Source organism: Oncorhynchus clarkii, chromosome 18 (genome assembly GCF_045791955.1).
Source record: "Oncorhynchus clarkii lewisi isolate Uvic-CL-2024 chromosome 18, UVic_Ocla_1.0, whole genome shotgun sequence".
Lineage (NCBI taxonomy): Eukaryota > Metazoa > Chordata > Actinopteri > Salmoniformes > Salmonidae > Oncorhynchus > Oncorhynchus clarkii.
In genome coordinates, this window is record NC_092164.1 from 7,450,683 (window position 1) to 7,474,197 (window position 23,515).

The 23,515-nt window shown below is 43.8% G+C and overlaps 3 protein-coding genes across 3 annotated transcripts in view; all 3 read right to left on the reverse strand.

Annotated features, from left to right (window-relative positions):
* Positions 1 to 6,139, reverse strand: part of LOC139373946 (DNA-binding protein SATB2-like) — a 34,659-nt gene extending 28,520 nt beyond the window's left edge. The window contains exons 1-2 of the mRNA XM_071115029.1: positions 5,879 to 6,139; positions 875 to 882 (exon numbers count right to left, since the gene is read on the reverse strand). Of these exons, the coding sequence (XP_070971130.1) occupies positions 875 to 882; positions 5,879 to 6,139 (269 nt within the window). The remainder of the gene's footprint in view (positions 1 to 874; positions 883 to 5,878) is intronic.
* LOC139372956 (general transcription factor II-I repeat domain-containing protein 2-like) overlaps positions 1 to 23,515 on the reverse strand; it is a 979,173-nt gene that overhangs the window by 530,297 nt on the left and 425,361 nt on the right. The window lies entirely within an intron of this gene.
* Positions 11,386 to 23,515, reverse strand: part of LOC139372429 (ephrin-B2a-like) — a 30,322-nt gene continuing 18,192 nt past the window's right edge. Inside the window, exons 4-5 of the mRNA XM_071112142.1 lie at positions 12,462 to 12,578; positions 11,386 to 11,789 (exon numbers count right to left, since the gene is read on the reverse strand). Of these exons, the coding sequence (XP_070968243.1) occupies positions 11,386 to 11,789; positions 12,462 to 12,578 (521 nt within the window). The remainder of the gene's footprint in view (positions 11,790 to 12,461; positions 12,579 to 23,515) is intronic.

Consider the following 23,515-nt stretch of genomic DNA (forward strand, 5'->3'; position numbering starts at 1 on the left):
CGTCCAGTGCCGTCTATGGGAAGCCACCATGCCATGTTCGCTAGCTATCTACAGCAACATTTCTAGCTGCATCAATGGCCGGTCTCTTGTAAAACACACAACTTGAGCTATATATATATATATATATATATATATATATTTTTTTTTTTATTAAAAAGCGCCCAACAGTGACTTATTACTTAAGTTTAATTCAAATGTGTCAATCGGTAGTTGAAATATTATGATTAATTGTGAACCATGAGTCTTTTCTTTAGTTCTACTGTGTTATTGACTGTATGTTTGTTTTACTCCATGTGTAACTCTGTGTTGCTGTATGTGTCGAACTGCTTTGCTTCATCTTGGCCAGGGTCTCAGTTGTAAATGAGAACTTGTTCTCAACTTGCCTACCTGGTTAAATAAAAAAGGTTAAATAACTAGAAAGTGGATATATTTAATTCTCCCTATCCACTTTTTATTTATTACACCCGTTATTTATACATACAGTCAATAATAGGGTATGTATATATGAATGTACCGCGCAGTTTGCAGCCCGCTTTTCTGTGGGTCTTCTGCGCCAGTCTTTCCACCCTTCCCCCATAGTCTTAACATGGAGTCCGCAACAAACAACCTTTTTTAGTAATATTTACTATAAAACAACCCTACCACCTGCGTTTATTCAGGAGGCAGATAGATAATGCATGCAATCAGGCGTCTAGTATGCAACAGAGTTTAGTTCCCCGTGTAAAATATCCGACCTATGGGAGAAAGTGGGGGGGAACTTTGTGTGAATACGGTTTCACAAACCAGTCTGGCTAGTTAGCCTTTAGCAACTGTGTTGTTTTGGACATTTAACCTAACATTAGCCAACTACTACTACAACAACAAACTAAAATACCTTGCAAACTTACAACACAGAAAGTACATCTTTAAAAAAAACACACAAATGAAAAGCTAATTTGTCAAACTAGTTAACTAGTTTGTTCGGCTAATAAGTTGCTGCTAGCTAACACGTTAGCCTAGCCACATAACTTGTTACTGTATCTAAAATAGGGGACTCATTTAGCACAAAGCTACATGTTATACGGTACGAGTTGCCCTCGGTTACGTGTGTGATTTATAGTCATTTCACCGGTTAGATTAGGTTATTAGTTAACTAGTTAAACATTGTATAAAGCAGTAGCTACCAACTTGGCTAAGCTAACTAGCTAAGAAACCCTGCGGCCTAAAACTGCCCCATGTGCTGCTGCTTTGTTCTGGGGAGGGGAGACACTACCTAACACACATAATACAGATTCAAACATATCAAATAAACGCTTTCATCCAATACAATTATTCCCGTTAAAACTTTATTTTTTTAAAACTACAACTAAAAAGAAGTGTATAATAGTGTAAGTAGATAAAAGTTGGATAAATCAGTCCGGTCTAACTAAGGAGAGAGACAAACACGCTTTTCAAATCTCCCTCATTCTCAACTATGGAGGAGAGAGGACTGCCATGCGACACTTACTACACTGCTTTTACTCACCAACTTCTCCCTTTTAGGACGCTGAAACGCACATCTAAGCATGGATAGCTATACCATTTTTTTTTTTAATCTGTTTCCCCTCCCTAAATATATATAGTGCTAAAAAACATCGGATAAATAAAAGAGTTTGCTTGCCAATAACATGCGTTTAGCAAGACACTCACCGCTGAAATCCACCATCTTCGCTCAGTTGCCTGGATTTACCGTTGAATGTGGGGAGGAAAACCCAACCAAATAAATACAAATCTAGCAACTGCTTCGTACACTTGTAACATGGACTAGGAACTATATGACAAAAGTGGGGAGCACATGCGTCTCTACCGCTGTACTGTGGGATAGTATTGAGGGTTTAGGAAAGTGGCGCTCAGACGACCTGTCGGTCCCCATGTGGGCGAATGAAGGGCGGTTCCCGCTGAACGTAAATATCTAGCTACAACCCCCCAACTCTCTCATTCACATCAACTACGGTGCTTCCGATCCCACCCTCACACACATGGAATGAACTATCTATCAACCTTTATATTCTATTACACTGGGCTGAGCTACATTCCAATGCATTTTGGAAACAAGATACTTTCGAGAGCTGTAATTTGTATTTTCAAAATACAAAAATACTTTTCTATACCATTTTTATTTTTATTTTAAAGCGGTTCACATTTTGTGGCCCCCTTTCAACCTGAATTACTATCAGAAATCGGACAGATATTGATTGAACGAACCGCATATGGATTGTGATGGCACTATGGTGTGATAAGAGCTTCATGCTAAATTAACTAAATATACATGGAAATCTAAAAAAAAAAAATGAACAATTGCAAAGCATGCTGAGTATTATTCTAAAGAATTCTGCCACAAAACAAGACCAATAATATTACCCACTGTGCTTTTACTTCATTTTGGTATGTTAATTTTCAATTATAAACTGTGTGGTTCCAGCTCTGAATGCTGATTGGCTGACAGCCGTGATATATCAGACCGTATACCACAAATATGACAACACATGTATTTTGACTGCTCTATTTACGTTGGTAAGCAGTTTATAACAGCAGTAATGCACATCGAGTGTACTCGAGTGACAAATACATTTTGATTTGATTTATATGGCCAATATACCACGGCTAAGGGCTGTGCCCAGGCACTCCACAATGCGTCGTGCTTAAGAACAGCCCTTAGCCGTGGTATATTGGCCATATAAATCAAATCAAATCAAACTTTGTTTGTCACTCGAGTACAACAAGTGTAGACCTTACCGTGAAATGCTTACTTTACAAGCCCTTAACCAAGAGTGCAGTTCAAGAATTTAGCACATCTCCTCGTGCCTTATTGCTTAAATATGCATTTAGGTCATTTAACAGACAATCTTCTCCAGAGTGACTTAGTTAGAGAAACAACAACATATCACAGTCAAAGCATGTACAACGTTTATGACACCGTTACTGAGAATGTTGTTGCTGTTTTTATATGGGCAAGTCAGTTAAGTATAATCTATTATTTACATTGACAGCCTACCTCGGCCAAACCCGGATGATGCTGGGCCAATTGTGTGCCGCCCTATGGGGACTCCCAATCACGGCCGGATGTGATACAGCCTGGATTCGAAACAGTGACTGCAGTGATGCCTTTAGCACTGAGTTGCAGTGCTTAACACCGCTGCGCCACTCAGGCTGTTCTGGTCGGGCTGGCTGCTTGCAATTCTATTTGTGTATTTTAAAATACAATATACATGTGTTTTAATTAAATAAATTACACAATTCAAAAGTATTTTATAGTTTATTTTGATACATTGATCTTTATGGTATATTGTCATTTTTGCCCATCCCTGCCCTCAGCGAATTTTGCACGCTATCTGGGATCCTTGGGACATCCCCATTGACGTTCAAATGTAAAAGGTTTAGGGTAGAGAAGTCCCAAGGATTCTGGGTAGCCTCAGCCAATCCCCTAAAAATGGTTAGTAACCAAATTAGTTAGACAGAAAATTACCTAACTGAGTGGATGCGGGTTTTTAAATTTACAGTCTGCAAACAACACATTAGATATATTTAAAACGAATATCTATTCAATCGGATTGTTGTGTGATTTGTTTAACATGGGATAAAATAGTTTCATAACAAATTAATAACAAAATAATATGTAGCTGGAAATGGCGACATCTGACGTGGTTTATTCCCAAACATTGATTTCCCACGAAGAACAAAATAAAATAAATCACATAGTGGCTAAATAACTAGAAAAACGTGCAAAAGCAATTATGACGAATTAAAAATCGGAAAATGTGCTGTATAGTCTGGATTCGATCACAATACAATACAACTATAATCCCACCAGCCTATATATGGAGTTGACATATTTATCCAATTGCCTAATCTCAATCCCATGTTTATCAATTTGCACCAATGTACTTTGATTTGCTTAAAATATAGATATGTTTAATGACATGTTCCATCTTCTAAATCTGACACAATTATTAATTACACAATTATTATCATTATTGACAGTTATTTTCCGCCATGGCTTCTTCACCATTTACATTGTTGTGGTCATTTTCAAATGATACTTAGAAATGCATAATTATAGTGTAAATCCTAGGAACACCGTATCAATAGCAAAAAACATTGAGGTTTTATTATTTGTGAACCGACCGTAAAACATTCTACTAGACCACCACTAGAGGGTCTCAGTAAACCGAGGAACGTAATAGAGCTTCTCTGTCAGACGCACTCAAACAGCAACCCATCTTACCACGTCTCCTCAAACAGCATCCCATCTTACCACTTCTCCTCAAACAGCATCCAATCTTACCACAATACCCCTGTTTCTCCTTCCTTTGCTAAATATGCCAGTGAGAGATCCAGAGATGGAGGGAGAAGTGTGTATTATTCACTCTTCATTTAAAAATGGTCCTCTTTATTCCAGACTGCTGTTATTGATTATTGATCTATGAATAGGAACTTATTTTCCTGTAATTGAATATTCACACATTAAAGAAACGGTCTCAATTACATTATGTCATTCATATAAAGCCTGTCCACTTTGAACCTCAAGTTAATTGGTCTCCACACTGTTTCATCTCCTCTGGCAGTATTGTGGCAGTATTGTGGCAGTATTGTGGCAGTATTGTGGCAGTATTGTGGCAGTATTATGGCAGTATCGTGGCAGTACTGTGGCAGTATTATGGCAGTATTATGAAAGTATTGTGGCAGTATTGTGGCAGTATTGTGACAGTATTGTGGCAGTATTGTGGCAGTATTATGGCACAGTATTGTGGCAGTATTATGGCACAGTATTGTGGCAGTATCGTGGCAGTATTGTGGCAGTATTGGGACAGTATTGTGGCAGTATTGTGGCAGTATTGTGGCAGTATCGTGGCAGTATTGTGGCAGTATTGTGACAGTATTGTGTCAGTATCGTGGCAGCATCGTGGCAGTATCGTGGCAGTATCGTGGCAGTATCGTGGCAGCATCGTGGCAGTATCGTGGCAGTATTGTGGCAGCATCGTGGCAGTATCGTGGCAGCATCGTGGCTGTATCGTGGCAGTATTGTGGCAGCATCATGGCAGTATCGTGGCAGCATCGTGGCAGTATTGTGGCAGCATCGTGGCAGTATCGTGGCAGCATCGTGGCAGTATTGTGGCAGTATTGTTAGTGGTCGCTGGATTGTAACCTCCCTCCCCTACCCCCACACACAGACAACGGGCCAAAAGTACATACAGTATAAAGTATTGACATCAATGTCAATGTGGAGGCTATACACAGGGGGTACCGGTACAGAGTCAATGTGGAGGCTATATACAGGGGGTACCGGTACAGAGTCAATGTGGAGGCTATATACAGGGGGTACCGGTACAGAGTCAGTGTGGAGGCTATATACAGGTACAGAGTCAATGTGGAGGCTATACACAGGGGGTACCGGTACAGAGTCAATGTGGAGGCTATATACAGGGGGTACCGGTACAGAGTCAGTGTGGAGACTATATACAGGGGGTACCGGTACAGAGTCAATGTGGAGGCTATATACAGGGTATTACGGTACAGAGTCAATGTGGAGGCTATATACAGGGGGTACCGGTACAGAGTCAATGTGGAGACTATATACAGGGGGTACCGGTACAGAGTCAATGTGGAGGCTATATACAGGGGGTACCGGTACAGAGTCAATGTGGAGGCTATATACAGAGGGTACCAGTACAGAGTCAATGTGGAGGCTATATACAGGGGGTACCGGTACAGAGTCAATGTGGAGGCTATATACAGGGGGTACCGGTACAGAGTCAATGTGGAGGCTATATACAGGGGGTACCGGTACAGAGTCAATGTGGAGGCTATATACAGGGGGTACCGGTACAGAGTCAATGTGGAGGCTATATACAGGGAGTACCGGTACACCATCTTCCTCTCGAGGCCCACCATCCTCCTCTCGAGGCCCCCCCATCCTCCTCTCATGGCCCACCATCCTCCTCTCGATGCCCCCCATCCTCCTCTCGACGCTCCCCATCTTCTTATTGAGGCCTCCCATCCTCCTCTCGAGGCCCACCATCCTCCTCTCGAGGCCCCCCATCCTCCATTCGAGGCCCCCCATCTTCCTATCGAGGCCCACCATCCTCTCGAGGCCCCCCATCCTCCTCTCGAGGCTCCCCATCTTCCTATCGAGGCCTCCCATCCTCCTCTCGAGGCCCCCCCATCCTCCTCTCGAGGCCCACCATCCTCCTCTCGAGGCCCACCGTATTCCTCTCGAGGCCCACCATCCTCCTCTCGAGGCCCACCATCCTCCTCTCGAGGCCCACCGTATTCCTCTCGAGGCCCACCATCCTCCTCTCGAGGCCCACCATCCTCCTCTCGAGGCCCACCATATTCCTCTCGAGGCCCACCATCCTCCTCTCGAGGCCCCCCATCTTCCTCTCGAGGCCTACCATCCTCCTCTCAAGGCCCACCATCCTCCTCTCGAGGCCCCCCATCCTCCTCTCGAGGCCCCCCATTCTCGTCTCGAGGCCCCCCAAATGACGTGTTCACTAGACATTCTGGAACACTCCACACTTCCAAATCACAAACTCTTCTATGTTGCCTTAACAACTAACATGCTGTCCTTATGAAGAGCAGCTTTTTTAGAAGAAACAGTCCCCCCAGTGAGACCTGTATAATCTCAGGTGGTGCTGTACCTGACGGGCTCTGTCAGCTCGGTAATGTGGTATGATGTGGCTGAGGGAGCATGAAACGCGTTGGCCCACCAGTCCCGGTCTCCCGACGCCCACGGGATGCTGCCTGGCGGCGCGGCTACCACTGGAGTAGCAGGTCTCAGAGGAGGACAGAGCAGAGTCAAGGACACGTCAAACCACTACAACACTGTCACAGTAAATATGTGCGTTTTAAACAGTGGTGGCTGGTGGGTGGAGCAATAAGAGGTGAGCCTGATGCTGTAGTTGTGTAAAGTCCTATGCATTGACCAGGTCAGTGTATCGTTTAGTTCATGAGAGCCTGATGCTGTAGTTAAAGTGTAAAGCATTTTGACTACGTTTTATTTTCTTATTCCTGTAAGAGATTAAAGCTAAGAGCTTTATCAATGTTTATATGAAAGGTAGTCATGGTATATACAGTATATTGTGTGAACCTGTTTTTACAAAACAGAGTATGGAGTTGAGTATGGATTCAGTTCCACCAAGGATGGAACACACCACATTTACACACCTTACTGTGTTTATTGAGAAGCACAGTCGCTCACCTTTGATTCCATCTCATAGTGGTTTAGAAGTCACTACTTGTGAATTGGGTTGTGTTTTTCTGTGGATTCATGTTTATTGTATTTGTATGTTGTATTTATTATGGATCCCCGATTCCTGTCAAGGCAGCAGCTACTCTTCCTGGGGTTTATTATGGATCCCCATTAGTTCCTGCCAAGGCAGCAGCTACTCTTCCTGGGGTTTATTATGGATCCCCATTAGTTCCTGCCAAGGCAGCAGCTACTCTTCCTGGGGTTTATTATGGATCCCCATTAGTTCCTGCCAAGGCAGCAGCTACTCTTCCTGGGGTTTATTATGGATCCCCATTAGATCCTACCAAAGTAGCAGCTACTCTTCCTGGGGTTTATTATGGATCCCCATTAGTTCCTGCCAAGGCAGCAGCTACTCTTCCTGGGGTTTATTATGGATCCCCATTAGTTCCTGTCAAGGCAGCAGCTACTCTTCCTGGGGTTTATTATGGATCCCCATTAGATCCTACCAAGGCAGCAGCTACTCTTCCTGGGGTTTATTATGGATCCCCATTAGATCCTACCAAAGTAGCAGCTACTCTTCCTGGGGTTTATTATGGATCCCCATTAGTTCCTGCCAAGGCAGCAGCTACTCTTCCTGGGGTTTATTATGGATCCCCGTTAGTTCCTGTCAAGGCAGCAGCTACTCTTCCTGGGGTTTATTATGGATCCCCATTAGTTCCTGCCAAGGCAGCAGCTACTCTTCCTGGGGGTTTATTATGGATCCCCATTAGTTCCTGTCAAGACAGCGGCTACTCTTCCTGTTGTTTATTAAGGATCCCCATTAGTTCCTGCCAAGGCAGCAGCTACTCTTCCTGGGGGTTTATTATGGATCCCCATTAGTTCCTGCCAAGGCAGCAGCTACTCTTCCTGGGGGTTTATTATGGATCCCAATTAGTTCCTGCCAAGGCAGCAGCTACTCTTCCTGGGGTTTATTATGGATCCCCATTAGTTCCTGCCAAGGCAGCAGCTACTCTTCCTGGGGGTTTATTATGGATCCCCATTAGTTCCTGTCAAGGCAGCAGCTACTCTTCCTGGGGTTTATTAAGGATCCCCATTAGTTCCTGCCAAGGCAGCAGCTACTCTTCCTGGGGGTTTATTATGGATCCCCATTAGTTCCTGTCAAGGCAGCAGCTACTCTTTCTGGGGTCTGGCAAAATTAAGGCAGACCTCTCCCCATTTTAGCTACTGTTGTATCAATATGTTTTGACCATGACAGTTTACAATCCAGGGTTACTCCAAGCAGTTTATTCACCTCAACTTGCTCAATTATTGAACTTTGAAAACTGAGATTCCCTCAGATTAAAACAGAGTTGGGTTCACCCTAGTAAACTATAGGAGGGATATATGGCTGATATCTCAGTCTATTGGGTTCACCCTAGTAAACTATAGGAGGATAAATGGCTGATATCTTAGTCTATTGATGTAATAGAGTAGAAAAGGTATCTGTTTGGTAGACAGACACAGAAGGATGTCATTGCTTGGTAGAGAAGCAGGGTCATGTGATCTGTAAGACGTTGGTTATGGTGTTGCACACTGGATGATGGAATGGCAGTCAGAATCCTCAGACTGTCCCAAGTGGTTCATTAAGAAGGTAATGGACTGTACCATTGGGTAATGGACTGTACCATTGTCATGGAACCAACACACACTTTAATTACAGCCGGGGAGCAGAACTGAACATGTACGTACACAAGGTAAACCAATGGTTATGTGGGGGCCTGTTTTATACACTATCTACAGTGTAATTATTGGGACAGTGACATGTTTGTTGTTGTTTTTGGCTCTGTACTCCCAGCACTTTGGACTTGAAATTATACAATGGCTATGAGGTTAAAGTGCAGGACTGTCAGCTTTAATTTGAGGGTATTTTCATCCATCCGGGTGAAACATTTAGAAATTACAGCATTTTCTGAACATAGTCCCCTCCACTTTAGGGAACCAGAAGTATTGGGACAAATTCACTTCTTAAAGAGGAGTCCAAAGTGTACTATTTGGTCCTATATTCCTAGCACTCAATGACGACATCAAGCTTGTGACTCTACAAACGTGTTGGATGCATTTCTTCTGTTTGTGTTGGTTGTGTTTCACATTATTTTAAATAATGTAAATAATGTATTGTGTCATTTTGGAGTCACTTTTATTGTAAATAAGAATAGAATGTGTTACGAAGCAGTTCTACATTAAAATAATGTGAAACACAACCAACACAAACAGAAGACAGACTCAACACAGACTCTGCATACCAAATAGCACCCTATTCCCTATATAGTGCATACCAAATAGCACCCTATTCCCTATATAGTGCATACCGAATAGCACCCTATTCCCTATATAGTGCATACCAAATAGCACCCTATTCCCTATAAGTGCATACCAAATAGCACCCTATTCCCTATATAGTGCATACCAAATAGCACCCTATTCCCTATATAGTGCATACCAAATAGCACCCTATTCCCTATATAGTGCATACCAAATAGCACCCTATTCCCTATATAGTGCATACCAAATAGCACCCTATTCCCTATAAGTGTATACCAAATAGCACCCTATTCCCTATAAGTGCATACCAAATAGCACCCTATTCCCTATATAGTGCATACCAAATAGCACCCTATTCCCTATATAGTGCATACCAAATAGCACCCTATTCCCTATATAGTGCATACCAAATAGCACCCTATTCCCTATATAGTGCATACCAAATAGCACCCTATTCCCTATAAGTGCATACCAAATAGCACCCTATTCCCTATATAGTGCATACCAAATAGCACCCTATTCCCTATAAGTGCATACCAAATAGCACCCTATTCCCTATATAGTGCATACCAAATAGCACCCTATTCCCTATAAGTGCATACCAAATAGCACCCTATTCCCTATATAGTGCATACCAAATAGCACCCTATTCCCTATAAGTGCATACCAAATAGCACCCTATTCCCTATATAGTGCATACCAAATAGCACCCTATTCCCTATATAGTGCATACCAAATAGCACCCTATTCCCTATTATTGTGCTCCTGTCACGCCCTGACCTTAGAGAGCCTTTTTATGTCTCTATTTTGGTTTGGGCAGGTTGTGATTTGTTTGGTCATTCTATGGTCTGATTTCTATGTTTTCTATTTCTTTGTGTTTGGCCGGGTATGGTTCTCAATCAGGGACAGCTGTCTATGGTTGTCTCTGATTGGGAATCATACTTAGGCAGCCTTTTTTCCTTTCGGTAGTTGTGGGTAGTTGTCTTCGTTTGTGCGTGTACAACCTTACGGAGCTTCACGGTCGTTTTTTGTTGTATTATTGTTTTGTTGGCGACATTTGCAAATTAAATAAAAATGTACGCTCCCCACGATGCACCTTGGTCCATTCCATACGACGATCGTGACAGTGAGACATTGTTACCTGAGACAGACTGACAGTTATGCCACTAAATATAATTAAGAGGCATTCATTTCAGTGTGAGTTAACATCAAAATACTATATCACAAAAATAAAATGTTTTACACAAATTATATTCAAAATCTCTCACAGCGAAAAAAATATTTTCAAGTTTCCATTTGCTAAATTGTGCTCCGAGTCTAAAGCATGGATCTCTTTTATTCAAAAAGAAGACAGTTCCTCGTTTAGCAGCAGTACACGTAACAGCAAGTCATTGCCAACTCAGGGTTAGCTTTCCTTGTGAAAATCCCAGAATGCACTCTGTCTTTACTGCCTTTATCCATTCTCTCTCTCCAAGGAAATAAAACGTGGCCCAAATGATTAGATTCTCCGGCCTTGATAATGTCTAGATTGTTCAGAGAGTGTGTTTTCTAAAAAATTAAATAAAAAGCTCACACAGTGAAGGGTTTCAAAGTAGGTGACGGACATGTTCACGTCCCAGGCCTGAAACCACCGCTTGGCCCACTGACTTCATAAAGCACACAGCTTGGCCCACTGACTTCATAAAGCACACAGCTTGGCCCACTGACTTCATAAAGCACACAGCTTGGCCCACTGACTTCATAAAGCACACAGCTTGGCCCACTGACTTCATAAAGCACACAGCTTGGCCCACTGACTTCATAAACCATTGGGGGACTGAACAACTCCTCATTCATTCCATTGGTCCTTGGCCCCTGTGAGAAGACCCACAGGTCCCTCAGACCTTGTAGTATAAATTAGTAGGACTCTGTGGAGGCATCTCCTGTACCATATAAACGGGATGTCTGTAGTCTCCACTGACCCTCTCATGGTGCCTACAGAACACGGAGTCAGAGGGCCTTGGAGGAAACACTGTGTGGCTGGGCTCTGACCGGATGTCATCGCTACTCCCTCCGTAGCTGTCTCTCTTGGGCGTGGCCAGGGTGTTGAGGGACAGAGACTGTTGGACGTCCCTGTCCGGCGTGGCGTGGCGCCTGTGGTACCGCCACACCACCATCAGTAGGACCACGATGACCAATAGGAGGAGGACGATGCCACAGGCCACGCCAACAAAGAGTCCGACCTCAGAGCCGATGGATCCGCCTTCTGTTGACGAGGCTCCGCCTTCTGTGTCAATGTCTCCTTCACTGTGAGTGATTTCTGAAAAAGAGAGAGCGAGAAAGGAAAAGAGAGAGAAAGAGAGAGAGGGAGAGAGAGAGAGAGAGAGAGAGAGAGAGAGAGTTTTAATGCAAAGACAAAGAAAGAACTTAAGAATGATTAGATTCTCCTTGTAAAGACAGAGGTCTACTGGTGTAAAGGGTAAAGGAGAGTTAAATATAAACACATTAAGACCCCTCAGTATGTCCCCCTCTACAGTCCTATTGAATAACACTTCCCACTACATTGAGTTAGATATAAACACATTAAGACCCCTCAGTATGTCCCCCTCTACAGTCCTATTGAATAACACTTCCCACTACATTGAGTTAAATATAAACACATTAAGACCCCTCAGTATGTCCCCCTCTACAGTCCTATGGAATAACACTTCCCACTACATTGAGTTAGATATAAACACATTAAGACCCCTCAGTATGTCCCCCTCTACAGTCCTATTGAATAACACTTCCCACTACATTGAGTTAAATATAAACACATTAAGACCCCTCAGTATGTCCCCCTCTACAGACCTATGGAATAACACATCCCACTACATTGAGTTAGATATAAACACATTAAGACCCCTCAGTATGTCCCCCTCTACAGTCCTATTGAATAACACTTCCCACTACATTGAGTTAAACAGATACATACCAGCGTTGTTCGTCACATCATTGTCTTTAATGGGAAGCTCCTTTTCTGGGGCCTCAGGGTGCTGAGGAGGGAACCTGGTGGGAGACTCTTCAGGGAGAGGAAGGGGTTTGGAGGAACCTAGAATAGATCAAACACACCTCATTATACTACCATACAGTATTCACACCAACAGCCAGGTCATTATGCTACAATACAGTATTCACACCAACAGCCAGGTCATTATACTACAATACAGTATTCACACCAACAACCAGGTCATTATACTACAATACAGTATTCACACCAACAGCCAGGTCATTATACTACAATACAGTATTCACACCAACAGCCAGGTCATTATACTACAATACAGTATTCACACCAACAGCCAGGCCATTATACTACAATACAGTATTCACACCAACAGCCAGGTCATTATACTACAATACAGTATTCACACCAACAGCCAGGTCATTATACTACAATACAGTATTCACACCAACAGCCAGGTCATTTTACTACAATACCATAGTAACCTAACCTCTGGTCACCATAGTAACCTAACCTACGTATGTGCGCGTTGTGCCTTTTCAATCATCAATCAGGATTACGCGTTTTGATTGCACGTCGACTCACGTTGTTTGAGCGCCCTCCAGTTCTTTCCATGATCAATATTTATTTTCAGACAGTGTGGTAAATGTACAGTCGACTCATAGTTAAGTTAATTTCATATTTAAATGAACTGCAACGTGATTCTTGGCCCATGTAGGCCAGCTACTCATACTAGGCACTCTTGAACTCGCACACCCAACTAGGAGAGGAGAGAGAGGCTACTGGAGTTGAAACAGCGGATTCTGTGCGTGAATAATGTGAAAAATATTTTATTTTAATATAATCAATCGGCTAACGGATACAAAGCTGAATGACGGCCGTTTCCAAATAATCTGCAGCACAACAAAAATAGGATCATCCCAAAGTCCCCTGTCTGACCACCGAAGCATGAAAAATGCAGACCATGTCACAACGAACTCTGTCAGGACCCGCAGGTCACGCAGGAATGCAGCTATGGAGCCAGATAGCTGCCCATCCGAAGCATGACCATGTCACAACGAACTCTGTCCGGACCCGTAGGTCACGCAGGAATACAGCTATGGAGCCAGATAGCTGCCAAAAGGTTGAACATACGTATCGCTAGGATCAAAAGAGAATCCATACATAAAGTGTTAGGATCGTAAGAAAAGCCATGCGTGAAACATGAAACGTAAAATTAGATCTGTAAATGTACAAACCCCCTATGTTAACGACTGTGAATTAACATTTACATGTTGAATTCTTACGTCTCCCTTTACTCGGTTACAGATCTTTTTTATACGTACAAACTTTTGTCAGTAATGTGGCATCTGCAAAGGGCATGATCTGAACGTGGCTAGTCGAAGTTAGCTAGTCAATCAGGCATCTGCAAAGGGCATGATCTGAACGTGGCTAGTCGAAGTTAGCTAGTCAATCAGGCATCTGCAAAGGGCATGATCTGAACGTGGCTAGTCGAAGTTAGCTAGTCAATCAGGCATCTGCAAAGGGCATGATCTGAACGTAGCTAGTCGAAGTTAGCTAGTCAATCAGGCATCTGCAAAGGGCATGATCTGAACGTGGCTAGTCAATCAGGCATCTGCAAAGGGCATGATCTGAACGTAGCTAGTCGAAGTTAGCTAGTCAATCAGGCATCTGCAAAGGGCATGATCTGAACGTGGCTAGTCGAAGTTAGCTAGTCAATCAGGCATCTGCAAAGGGCATGATCTGAACGTGGCTAGTCGAAGTTAGCTAGTCAATCAGGCATCTGCAAAGGGCATGATCTGAACGTGGCTAGTCGAAGTTAGCTAGTCAATCAGGCATCTGCAAAGGGCATGATCTGAACGTGGCTAGTCGAAGTTAGCTAGTCAATCAGGCATCTGCAAAGGGCATGATCTGAACGTGGTTAGTCGAAGTTAGCTAGTCAATCAGGCATCTGCAAAGGGCATGATCTGAACGTGGCTAGTCAATTAGCCATCTGCAAAGGGCATGATCTGAACGTGGCTAGTCGAAGTTAGTTAGTCAATCAGGCATCTGCAAAGGGCATGATCTGAACGTGGCTAGTCGAAGTTAGCTAGTCAATCAGGCATCTGCAAAGGGCATGATCTGAACGTGGCTAGTCAATTAGCCATCTGCAAAGGGCATGATCTGAACGTGGTTAGTCGAAGTTAGCTAGTCAATCAGGCATCTGCAAAGGGCATGATCTGAACGTGGCTAGTCGAAGTTAGCTAGTCAATCAGGCATCTGCAAAGGGCATGATCTGAACGTGGCTAGTCGAAGTTAGCTAGTCAATCTGGCATCTGCAAAGGGCATGATCTGAACGTGGCTAGTCGAAGTTAGCTAGTCAATCAGGCATCTGCAAAGGGCATGATCTGAACGTGGCTAGTCGAAGTTAGCTAGTCAATCAGGCATCTGCAAAGGGCATGATCTGAACGTGGCTAGTCGAAGTTAGCTAGTCAATCAGGCATCTGCAAAGGGCATGATCTGAACGTGGCTAGTCGAAGTTAGCTAGTCAATCAGGCATCTGCAAAGGGCATGATCTGAACGTGGCTAGTCGAAGTTAGCTAGTCAATCAGGCATCTGCAAAGGGCATGATCTGAACGTGGCTAGTCGAAGTTAGCTAGTCAATCAGGCATCTGCAAAGGGCATGATCTGAACGTGGCTAGTCAATCAGGCATCTGCAAAGGGCATGATCTGAACGTGGCTAGTCGAAGTTAGCTAGTCAATCAGGCATCTGCAAAGGGCATGATCTGAACGTGGCTAGTCGAAGTTAGCTAGTCAATCAGGCATCTGCAAAGGGCATGATCTGAACGTGGCTAGTCGAAGTTAGCTAGTCAATCAGGCATCTGCAAAGGGCATGATCTGAACGTGGCTAGTCGAAGTTAGCTAGTCAATCAGGCATCTGCAAAGGGCATGATCTGAACGTGGTTAGTCGAAGTTAGCTAGTCAATCAGGCATCTGCAAAGGGCATGATCTGAACGTGGCTAGTCGAAGTTAGCTAGTCAATCAGGCATCTGCAAAGGGCATGATCTGAACGTGGCTAGTCGAAGTTAGCTAGTCAATCAGGCATCTGCAAAGGGCATGATCTGAACGTGGCTAGTCGAAGTTAGCTAGTCAATCAGGCATCTGCAAAGGGCATGATCTGAACGTGGCTAGTCAATCAGGCATCTGCAAAGGGCATGATCTGAACGTGGCTAGTCGAAGTTAGCTAGTCAATCAGGCATCTGCAAAGGGCATGATCTGAACGTGGCTAGTCGAAGTTAGCTAGTCAATCAGGCATCTGCAAAGGGCATGATCTGAACGTGGCTAGTCGAAGTTAGCTAGTCAATCAGGCATCTGCAAAGGGCATGATCTGAACGTGGCTAGTCGAAGTTAGCTAGTCAATCAGGCATCTGCAAAGGGCATGATCTGAACGTGGCTAGTCAATCAGGCATCTGCAAAGGGCATGATCTGAACGTGGCTAGTCGAAGTTAGCTAGTCAATCAGGCATCTGCAAAGGGCATGATCTGAACGTGGCTAGTCGAAGTTAGCTAGTCAATCAGGCATCTGCAAAGGGCATGATCTGAACGTGGCTAGTCGAAGTTAGCTAGTCAATCAGGCATCTGCAAAGGGCATGATCTGAACGTGGCTAGTCGAAGTTAGCTAGTCAATCAGGCATCTGCAAAGGGCATGATCTGAACGTGGCTAGTCAATCAAGCATCTGCAAAGGGCATGATCTGAACGTGGCTAGTCAATCAGGCATCTGCAAAGGGCATGATCTGAACGTGGCTAGTCGAAGTTAGCTAGTCAATCAGGCATCTGCAAAGGGCATGATCTGAACGTGGCTAGTCGAAGTTAGCTAGTCAATCAGGCATCTGCAAAGGGCATGATCTGAACGTGGCTAGTCGAAGTTAGCTAGTCAATCAGGCATCTGCAAAGGGCATGATCTGAACGTGGCTAGTCTTAGCTAGTCAATCAGGCATCTGCAAAGGGCATGATCTGAACGTGGCTAGTCGAAGTTAGCTAGTCAATCAGGCATCTGCAAAGGGCATGATCTGAACGTGGCTAGTCAATCAGGCATCTGCAAAGGGCATGATCTGAACGTGGCTAGTCAATCAGGCATCTGCAAAGGGCATGATCTGAACGTGGCTAGTCGAAGTTAGCTAGTCAATCAGGCATCTGCAAAGGGCATGATCTGAACGTGGCTAGTCGAAGTTAGCTAGTCAATCAGGCATCTGCAAAGGGCATGATCTGAACGTGGCTAGTCGAAGTTAGCTAGTCAATCAGGCATCTGCAAAGGGCATGATCTGAACGTGGCTAGTCGAAGTTAGCTAGTCAATCAGGCATCTGCAAAGGGCATGATCTGAACGTGGCTAGTCAATCAGGCATCTGCAAAGGGCATGATCTGAACGTGGCTAGTCAATCAGGCATCTGCAAAGGGCATGATCTGAACGTGGCTAGTCGAAGTTAGCTAGTCAATCAGGCATCTGCAAAGGGCATGATCTGAACGTGGCTAGTCGAAGTTAGCTAGTCAATCAGGCATCTGCAAAGGGCATGATCTGAACGTGGCTAGTCGAAGTTAGCTAGTCAATCAAGCATCTGCAAAGGGCATGATCTGAACGTGGCTAGTCAATCAGGCATCTGCAAAGGGCATGATCTGAACGTGGCTAGTCGAAGTTAGCTAGTCAATCAGGCATCTGCAAAGGGCATGATCTGAACGTGGCTAGTCGAAGTTAGCTAGTCAATCAGGCATCTGCAAAGGGCATGATCTGAACGTGGCTAGTCAAAGTTAGCTAGTCAATCAGGCATCTGCAAAGGGCATGATCTGAACGTGGCTAGTCGAAGTTAGCTAGTCAATCAGGCATCTGCAAAGGGCATGATCTGAACGTGGCTAGTCAATCAGGCATCTGCAAAGGGCATGATCTGAACGTGGCTAGTCGAAGTTAGCTAGTCAATCAGGCATCTGCAAAGGGCATGATCTGAACGTGGCTAGTCAATCAGGCATCTGCAAAGGGCATGATCTGAACGTGGCTAGTCGAAGTTAGCTAGTCAATCAGGCATCTGCAAAGGGCATGATCTGAACGTGGCTAGTCGAAGTTAGCTAGTCAATCAGGCATCTGCAAAGGGCATGATCTGAACGTGGCTAGTCGAAGTTAGCTAGTCAATCAGGCATCTGCAAAGGGCATGATCTGAACGTGGCTAGTCGAAGTTAGCTAGTCAATCAGGCATCTGCAAAGGGCATGATCTGAACGTGGCTAGTCGAAGTTAGCTAGTCAATCAGGCATCTGCAAAGGGCATGATCTGAACGTGGCTAGTCAATCAGGCATCTGCAAAGGGCATGATCTGAACGTGGCTAGTCAATCAGGCATCTGCAAAGGGCATGATCTGAACGTGGCTAGTCGAAGTTAGCTAGTCAATCAGGCATCTGCAAAGGGCATGATCTGAACGTGGCTAGTCAATCAGGCATCTGCAAAGGGCATGATCTGAACGTGGCTAGTCAATCAGGCATCTGCAAAGGGCATGATCTGAACGTGGCTAGTCGAAGTTAGCTAGTCAATCAGGCATCTGCAAAGGGCATGATCTGAACGTGGCTAGTCGAAGTTAGCTAGTCAATCAGGCATCTGCAAAGGGCATGATCTGAACGTGGCTAGTCGAAGTTAGCTAGTCAATCAAGCATCTGCAAAGGGCATGATCTGAACGTGGCTAGTCAATCAGGCATCTGCAAAGGGCATGATCTGAACGTGGCTAGTCGAAGTTAGCTAGTCAATCAGGCATCTGCAAAGGGCATGATCTGAACGTGGCTAGTCGAAGTTAGCTAGTCAATCAGGCATCTGCAAAGGGCATGATCTGAACGTGGCTAGTCGAAGTTAGCTAGTCAATCAGGCATCTGCAAAGGGCATGATCTGAACGTGGCTAGTCAATCAGGCATCTGCAAAGGGCATGATCTGAACGTGGCTAGTCGAAGTTAGCTAGTCAATCAGGCATCTGCAAAGGGCATGATCTGAACGTGGCTAGTCGAAGTTAGCTAGTCAATCAGGCATCTGCAAAGGGCATGATCTGAACGTGGCTAGTCGAAGTTAGCTAGTCAATCAGGCATCTGCAAAGGGCATGATCTGAACGTGGCTAGTCAATCAGGCATCTGCAAAGGGCATGATCTGAACGTGGCTAGTCGAAGTTAGCTAGTCAATCAGGCATCTGCAAAGGGCATGATCTGAACGTGGCTAGTCAATCAGGCATCTGCAAAGGGCATGATCTGAACGTGGCTAGTCGAAGTTAGCTAGTCAATCAGGCATCTGCAAAGGGCATGATCTGAACGTGGCTAGTCGAAGTTAGCTAGTCAATCAGGCATCTGCAAAGGGCATGATCTGAACGTGGCTAGTCGAAGTTAGCTAGTCAATCAGGCATCTGCAAAGGGCATGATCTGAACGTGGCTAGTCGAAGTTAGCTAGTCAATCAGGCATCTGCAAAGGGCATGATCTGAACGTGGCTAGTCGAAGTTAGCTAGTCAATCAGGCATCTGCAAAGGGCATGATCTGAACGTGGCTAGTCGAAGTTAGCTAGTCAATCAGGCATCTGCAAAGGGCATGATCTGAACGTGGCTAGTCAATCAGGCATCTGCAAAGGGCATGATCTGAACGTGGCTAGTCGAAGTTAGCTAGTCAATCAGGCATCTGCAAAGGGCATGATCTGAACGTGGCTAGTAGAAGTTAGCTAGTCAATCAGGCATCTGCAAAGGGCATGATCTGAACGTGGCTAGTCGAAGTTAGCTAGTCAATCAGGCATCTGCAAAGGGCATGATCTGAACGTGGCTAGTCGAAGTTAGCTAGTCAATCAAGCAACTAAAAGACATGAACGTAGCTAGTCGAAGTTAGCTAGTCAGTCAACTATTTAGTTTAAAATGTATTTAGAGTTTATATTTAGAGGCCAGTGAGACAATTATTAGGAATCAATTTGCAAGTCTGAATGTCCTACTGTGAATCAAAATTATCCTTGCAGATTTGAATTCACAGCAGAACATGCATACTTGTAAATGGATTCCTAATAATTGGCCCACTGGCCTCTAAATACATGTTAAACTAAATAGTTGAAGAAGCACGTGCAGGGGCTGATAGGGAAAACAGATCTGGCAATAAGAATAGGCTATAGATAGTCTTGACCATTTGGGCTCCTGAGTGGCGCAACATAATGTAACTCCATCCCTCTAATCCAGCTCCATCCCTCTAATCCAACTCCATCCCTCTAATCCAACTCCATCCCTCTAATCCAACTCCATCCCTCTAATCCAACTCCATCCCTCTAATCCAACTCCATCCCTCTAATCCAACTCCTTCCCTCTAATCCAACTCCATCCCTCTAATCCAACTCCATCCCTCTAATCCAACTCCATCCCTCTAATCCAACTCCATCCCTCTAATCCAACTCCTTCCCTCTAATCCAACTCCTTCCCTCTAATCCAACTCCTTCCCTCTAATCCAACTCCTTCCCTCTAATCCAACTCCATCCCTCTAATCCAACTCCTTCCCTCTAATCCAACTCCTTCCCTCTAATCCAACTCCTTCCCTCTAATCCAACTCCATCCCTCTAATCCAACTCCTTCCCTCTAATCCAACTCCTTCCCTCTAATCCAACTCCTTCCCTCTAATCCAACTCCTTCCCTCTAATCCAACTCCTTCCCTCTAATCCAACTCCATCCCTCTAATCCAACTCCATCCCTCTAATCCAACTCCATCCCTCTAATCCAACTCCATCCCTCTAATCCAACTCCATCCCTCTAATCCAACTCCATCCCTCTAATCCAACTCCTTCCCTCTAATCCAACTCCTTCCCTCTAATCCAACTCCTTCCCTCTAATCCAACTCCTTCCCTCTAATCCAACTCCATCCCTCTAATCCAACTCCTTCCCTCTAATCCAACTCCTTCCCTCTAATCCAACTCCTTCCCTCTAATCCAACTCCTTCCCTCTAATCCAACTCCTTCCCTCTAATCCAACTCCTTCCCTCTAATCCAACTCCTTCCCTCTAATCCAACTCCTTCCCTCTAATCCAACTCCTTCCCTCTAATCCAACTCCTTCCCTCTAATCCAACTCCTTCCCTCTAATCCAACTCCATCCCTCTAATCCAACTCCTTCCCTCTAATCCAACTCCTTCCCTCTAATCCAACTCCTTCCCTCTAATCCAACTCCTTCCCTCTAATCCAACTCCTTCCCTCTAATCCAACTCCATCCCTTTAATCCAACTCCTTCCCTCTAATCCAACTCCATCCCTTTAATCCAACTCCATCCCTCTAATCCAACTCCATCCCTCTAATCTAACTCCATCCCTCTAATCCAACTCCATCCCTCTAATCTAACTCCAGCAGCAACACAGTCTACATTCTGGTTAATTACCATAGGCCTAATAAAATATCCACACGAACTAACTAACTAAGCAGATTTACATTAATCATCAACGATCAGCTGATCAGACCCTTTTCCTGATGTCAGTCATGTGTTCAGGAGGCACTGCAACTAGCTTGTTTACAGTTTGTGATGATGAGTGAGTGTTGATGCAGAAATAAATAGTCTTTATTTTGGAATGTTATGAATTATGTAAACAGGGAGGTTGGCGCCCTTTCTCAATTTGAACACTTGTCCCCTGAAAGGTCTGTGTACGGCCCTGCCCCAGTATGTCTGCCACACTCTCTACCAGTATCATTATGTATCAGACACAGGTGATAAACAGAAAAACCTTCAGAAACACTCTCTCATTCTCTCTACCAGTATCATTATGTATCAGACACAGGTGATAAACAGGAAACACTCTCTCATTCTCTCTACCAGTATCATTATGTATCAGACACAGGTGATAAACAGGAAACACTCTCTCATTCTCTCTACCAGTATCATTATGTATCAGACACAGGTGATAAACAGGAAACACTCTCTCATTCTCTCTACCAGTATCATTATGTATCAGACACAGGTGATAAACAGGAAACACTCTCTCATTCTCTCTACCAGTATCATTATGTATCAGACACAGGTGATAAACAGCAAACCCTTCAGAAACACTCTCTCATTCTCTCTACCAGTATCATTATGTATCAGACACAGGTGATAAACAGGAAACACTCTCTCATTCTCTCTACCAGTATCATTATGTATCAGACACAGGTGATAAACAGGAAACACTCTCTCATTCTCTCTACCAGTATCATTATGTATCAGACACAGGTGATAAACAGGAAACACTCTCTCATTCTCTCTACCAGTATCATTATGTATCAGACACAGGTGATAAACAGGAAACACTCTCTCATTCTCTCTACCAGTATCATTATGTATCAGACACAGGTGATAAACAGGAAACACTCTCTCATTCTCTCTACCAGTATCATTATGTATCAGACACAGGTGATAAACAGGAAACACTCTCTCATTCTCTCTACCAGGTATCAGACACAGGTGATAAACAGGAAACACTCTCATTCTCTCTACCAGTATCATTATGTATCAGACACAGGTGATAAACAGGAAACACTCTCTCATTCTCTCTACCAGTATCATTATGTATCAGACACAGGTGATAAACAGGAAACACTCTCTCATTCTCTCTACCAGTATCATTATGTATCAGACACAGGTGATAAACAGGAAACACTCTCTCATTCTCTCTACCAGTATCATTATGTATCAGACACAGGTGATAAACAGGAAACACTCTCTCATTCTCTCTACCAGTATCATTATGTATCAGACACAGGTGATAAACAGGAAACACTCTCTCATTCTCTCTACCAGTATCATTATGTATCAGACACAGGTGATAAACAGGAAACACTCTCTCATTCTCTCTACCAGTATCATTATGTATCAGACACAGGTGATAAACAGGAAACACTCTCTCATTCTCTCTACCAGTATCATTATGTATCAGACACAGGTGATAAACAGGAAACACTCTCTCATTCTCTCTACCAGTATCATTATGTATCAGACACAGGTGATAAACAGGAAACACTCTCTCATTCTCTCTACCAGTATCATTATGTATCAGACACAGGTGATAAACAGGAAACACTCTCTCATTCTCTCTACCAGTATCATTATGTATCAGACACAGGTGATAAACAGGAAACACTCTCTCATTCTCTCTACCAGTATCATTATGTATCAGACACAGGTGATAAACAGGAAACACTCTCTCATTCTCTCTACCAGTATCATTATGTATCAGACACAGGTGATACACAGGAAACACTCTCTCATTCTCTCTACCAGTATCATTATGTATCAGACACAGGTGATAAACAGGAAACACTCTCTCATTCTCTCTACCAGTATCATTATGTATCAGACACAGGTGATAAACAGGAAACACTCTCTCATTCTCTCTACCAGTATCATTATGTATCAGACACAGGTGATAAACAGGAAACACTCTCTCATTCTCTCTACCAGTATCATTATGTATCAGACACAGGTGATAAACAGGAAACACTCTCTCATTCTCTCTACCAGTATCATTATGTATCAGACACAGGTGATAAACAGGAAACACTCTCTCATTCTCTCTACCAGTATCATTATGTATCAGACACAGGTGATAAACAGGAAACACTCTCTCATTCTCTCTACCAGTATCATTATGTATCAGACACATTTGATAAACAGGAAACACTCTCTCATTCTCTCTACCAGTATCATTATGTATCAGACACAGGTGATAAACAGGAAACACTCTCTCATTCTCTCTACCAGTATCATTATGTATCAGACACAGGTGATAAACAGGAAACACTCTCTCATTCTCTCTACCAGTATCATTATGTATCAGACACAGGTGATAAACAGGAAACACTCTCTCATTCTCTCTACCAGTATCATTATGTATCAGACACAGGTGATAAACAGGAAACACTCTCTCATTCTCTCTACCAGTATCATTATGTATCAGACACAGGTGATAAACAGGAAACACTCTCTCATTCTCTCTACCAGTATCATTATGTATCAGACACAGGTGATAAACAGGAAACACTCTCTCATTCT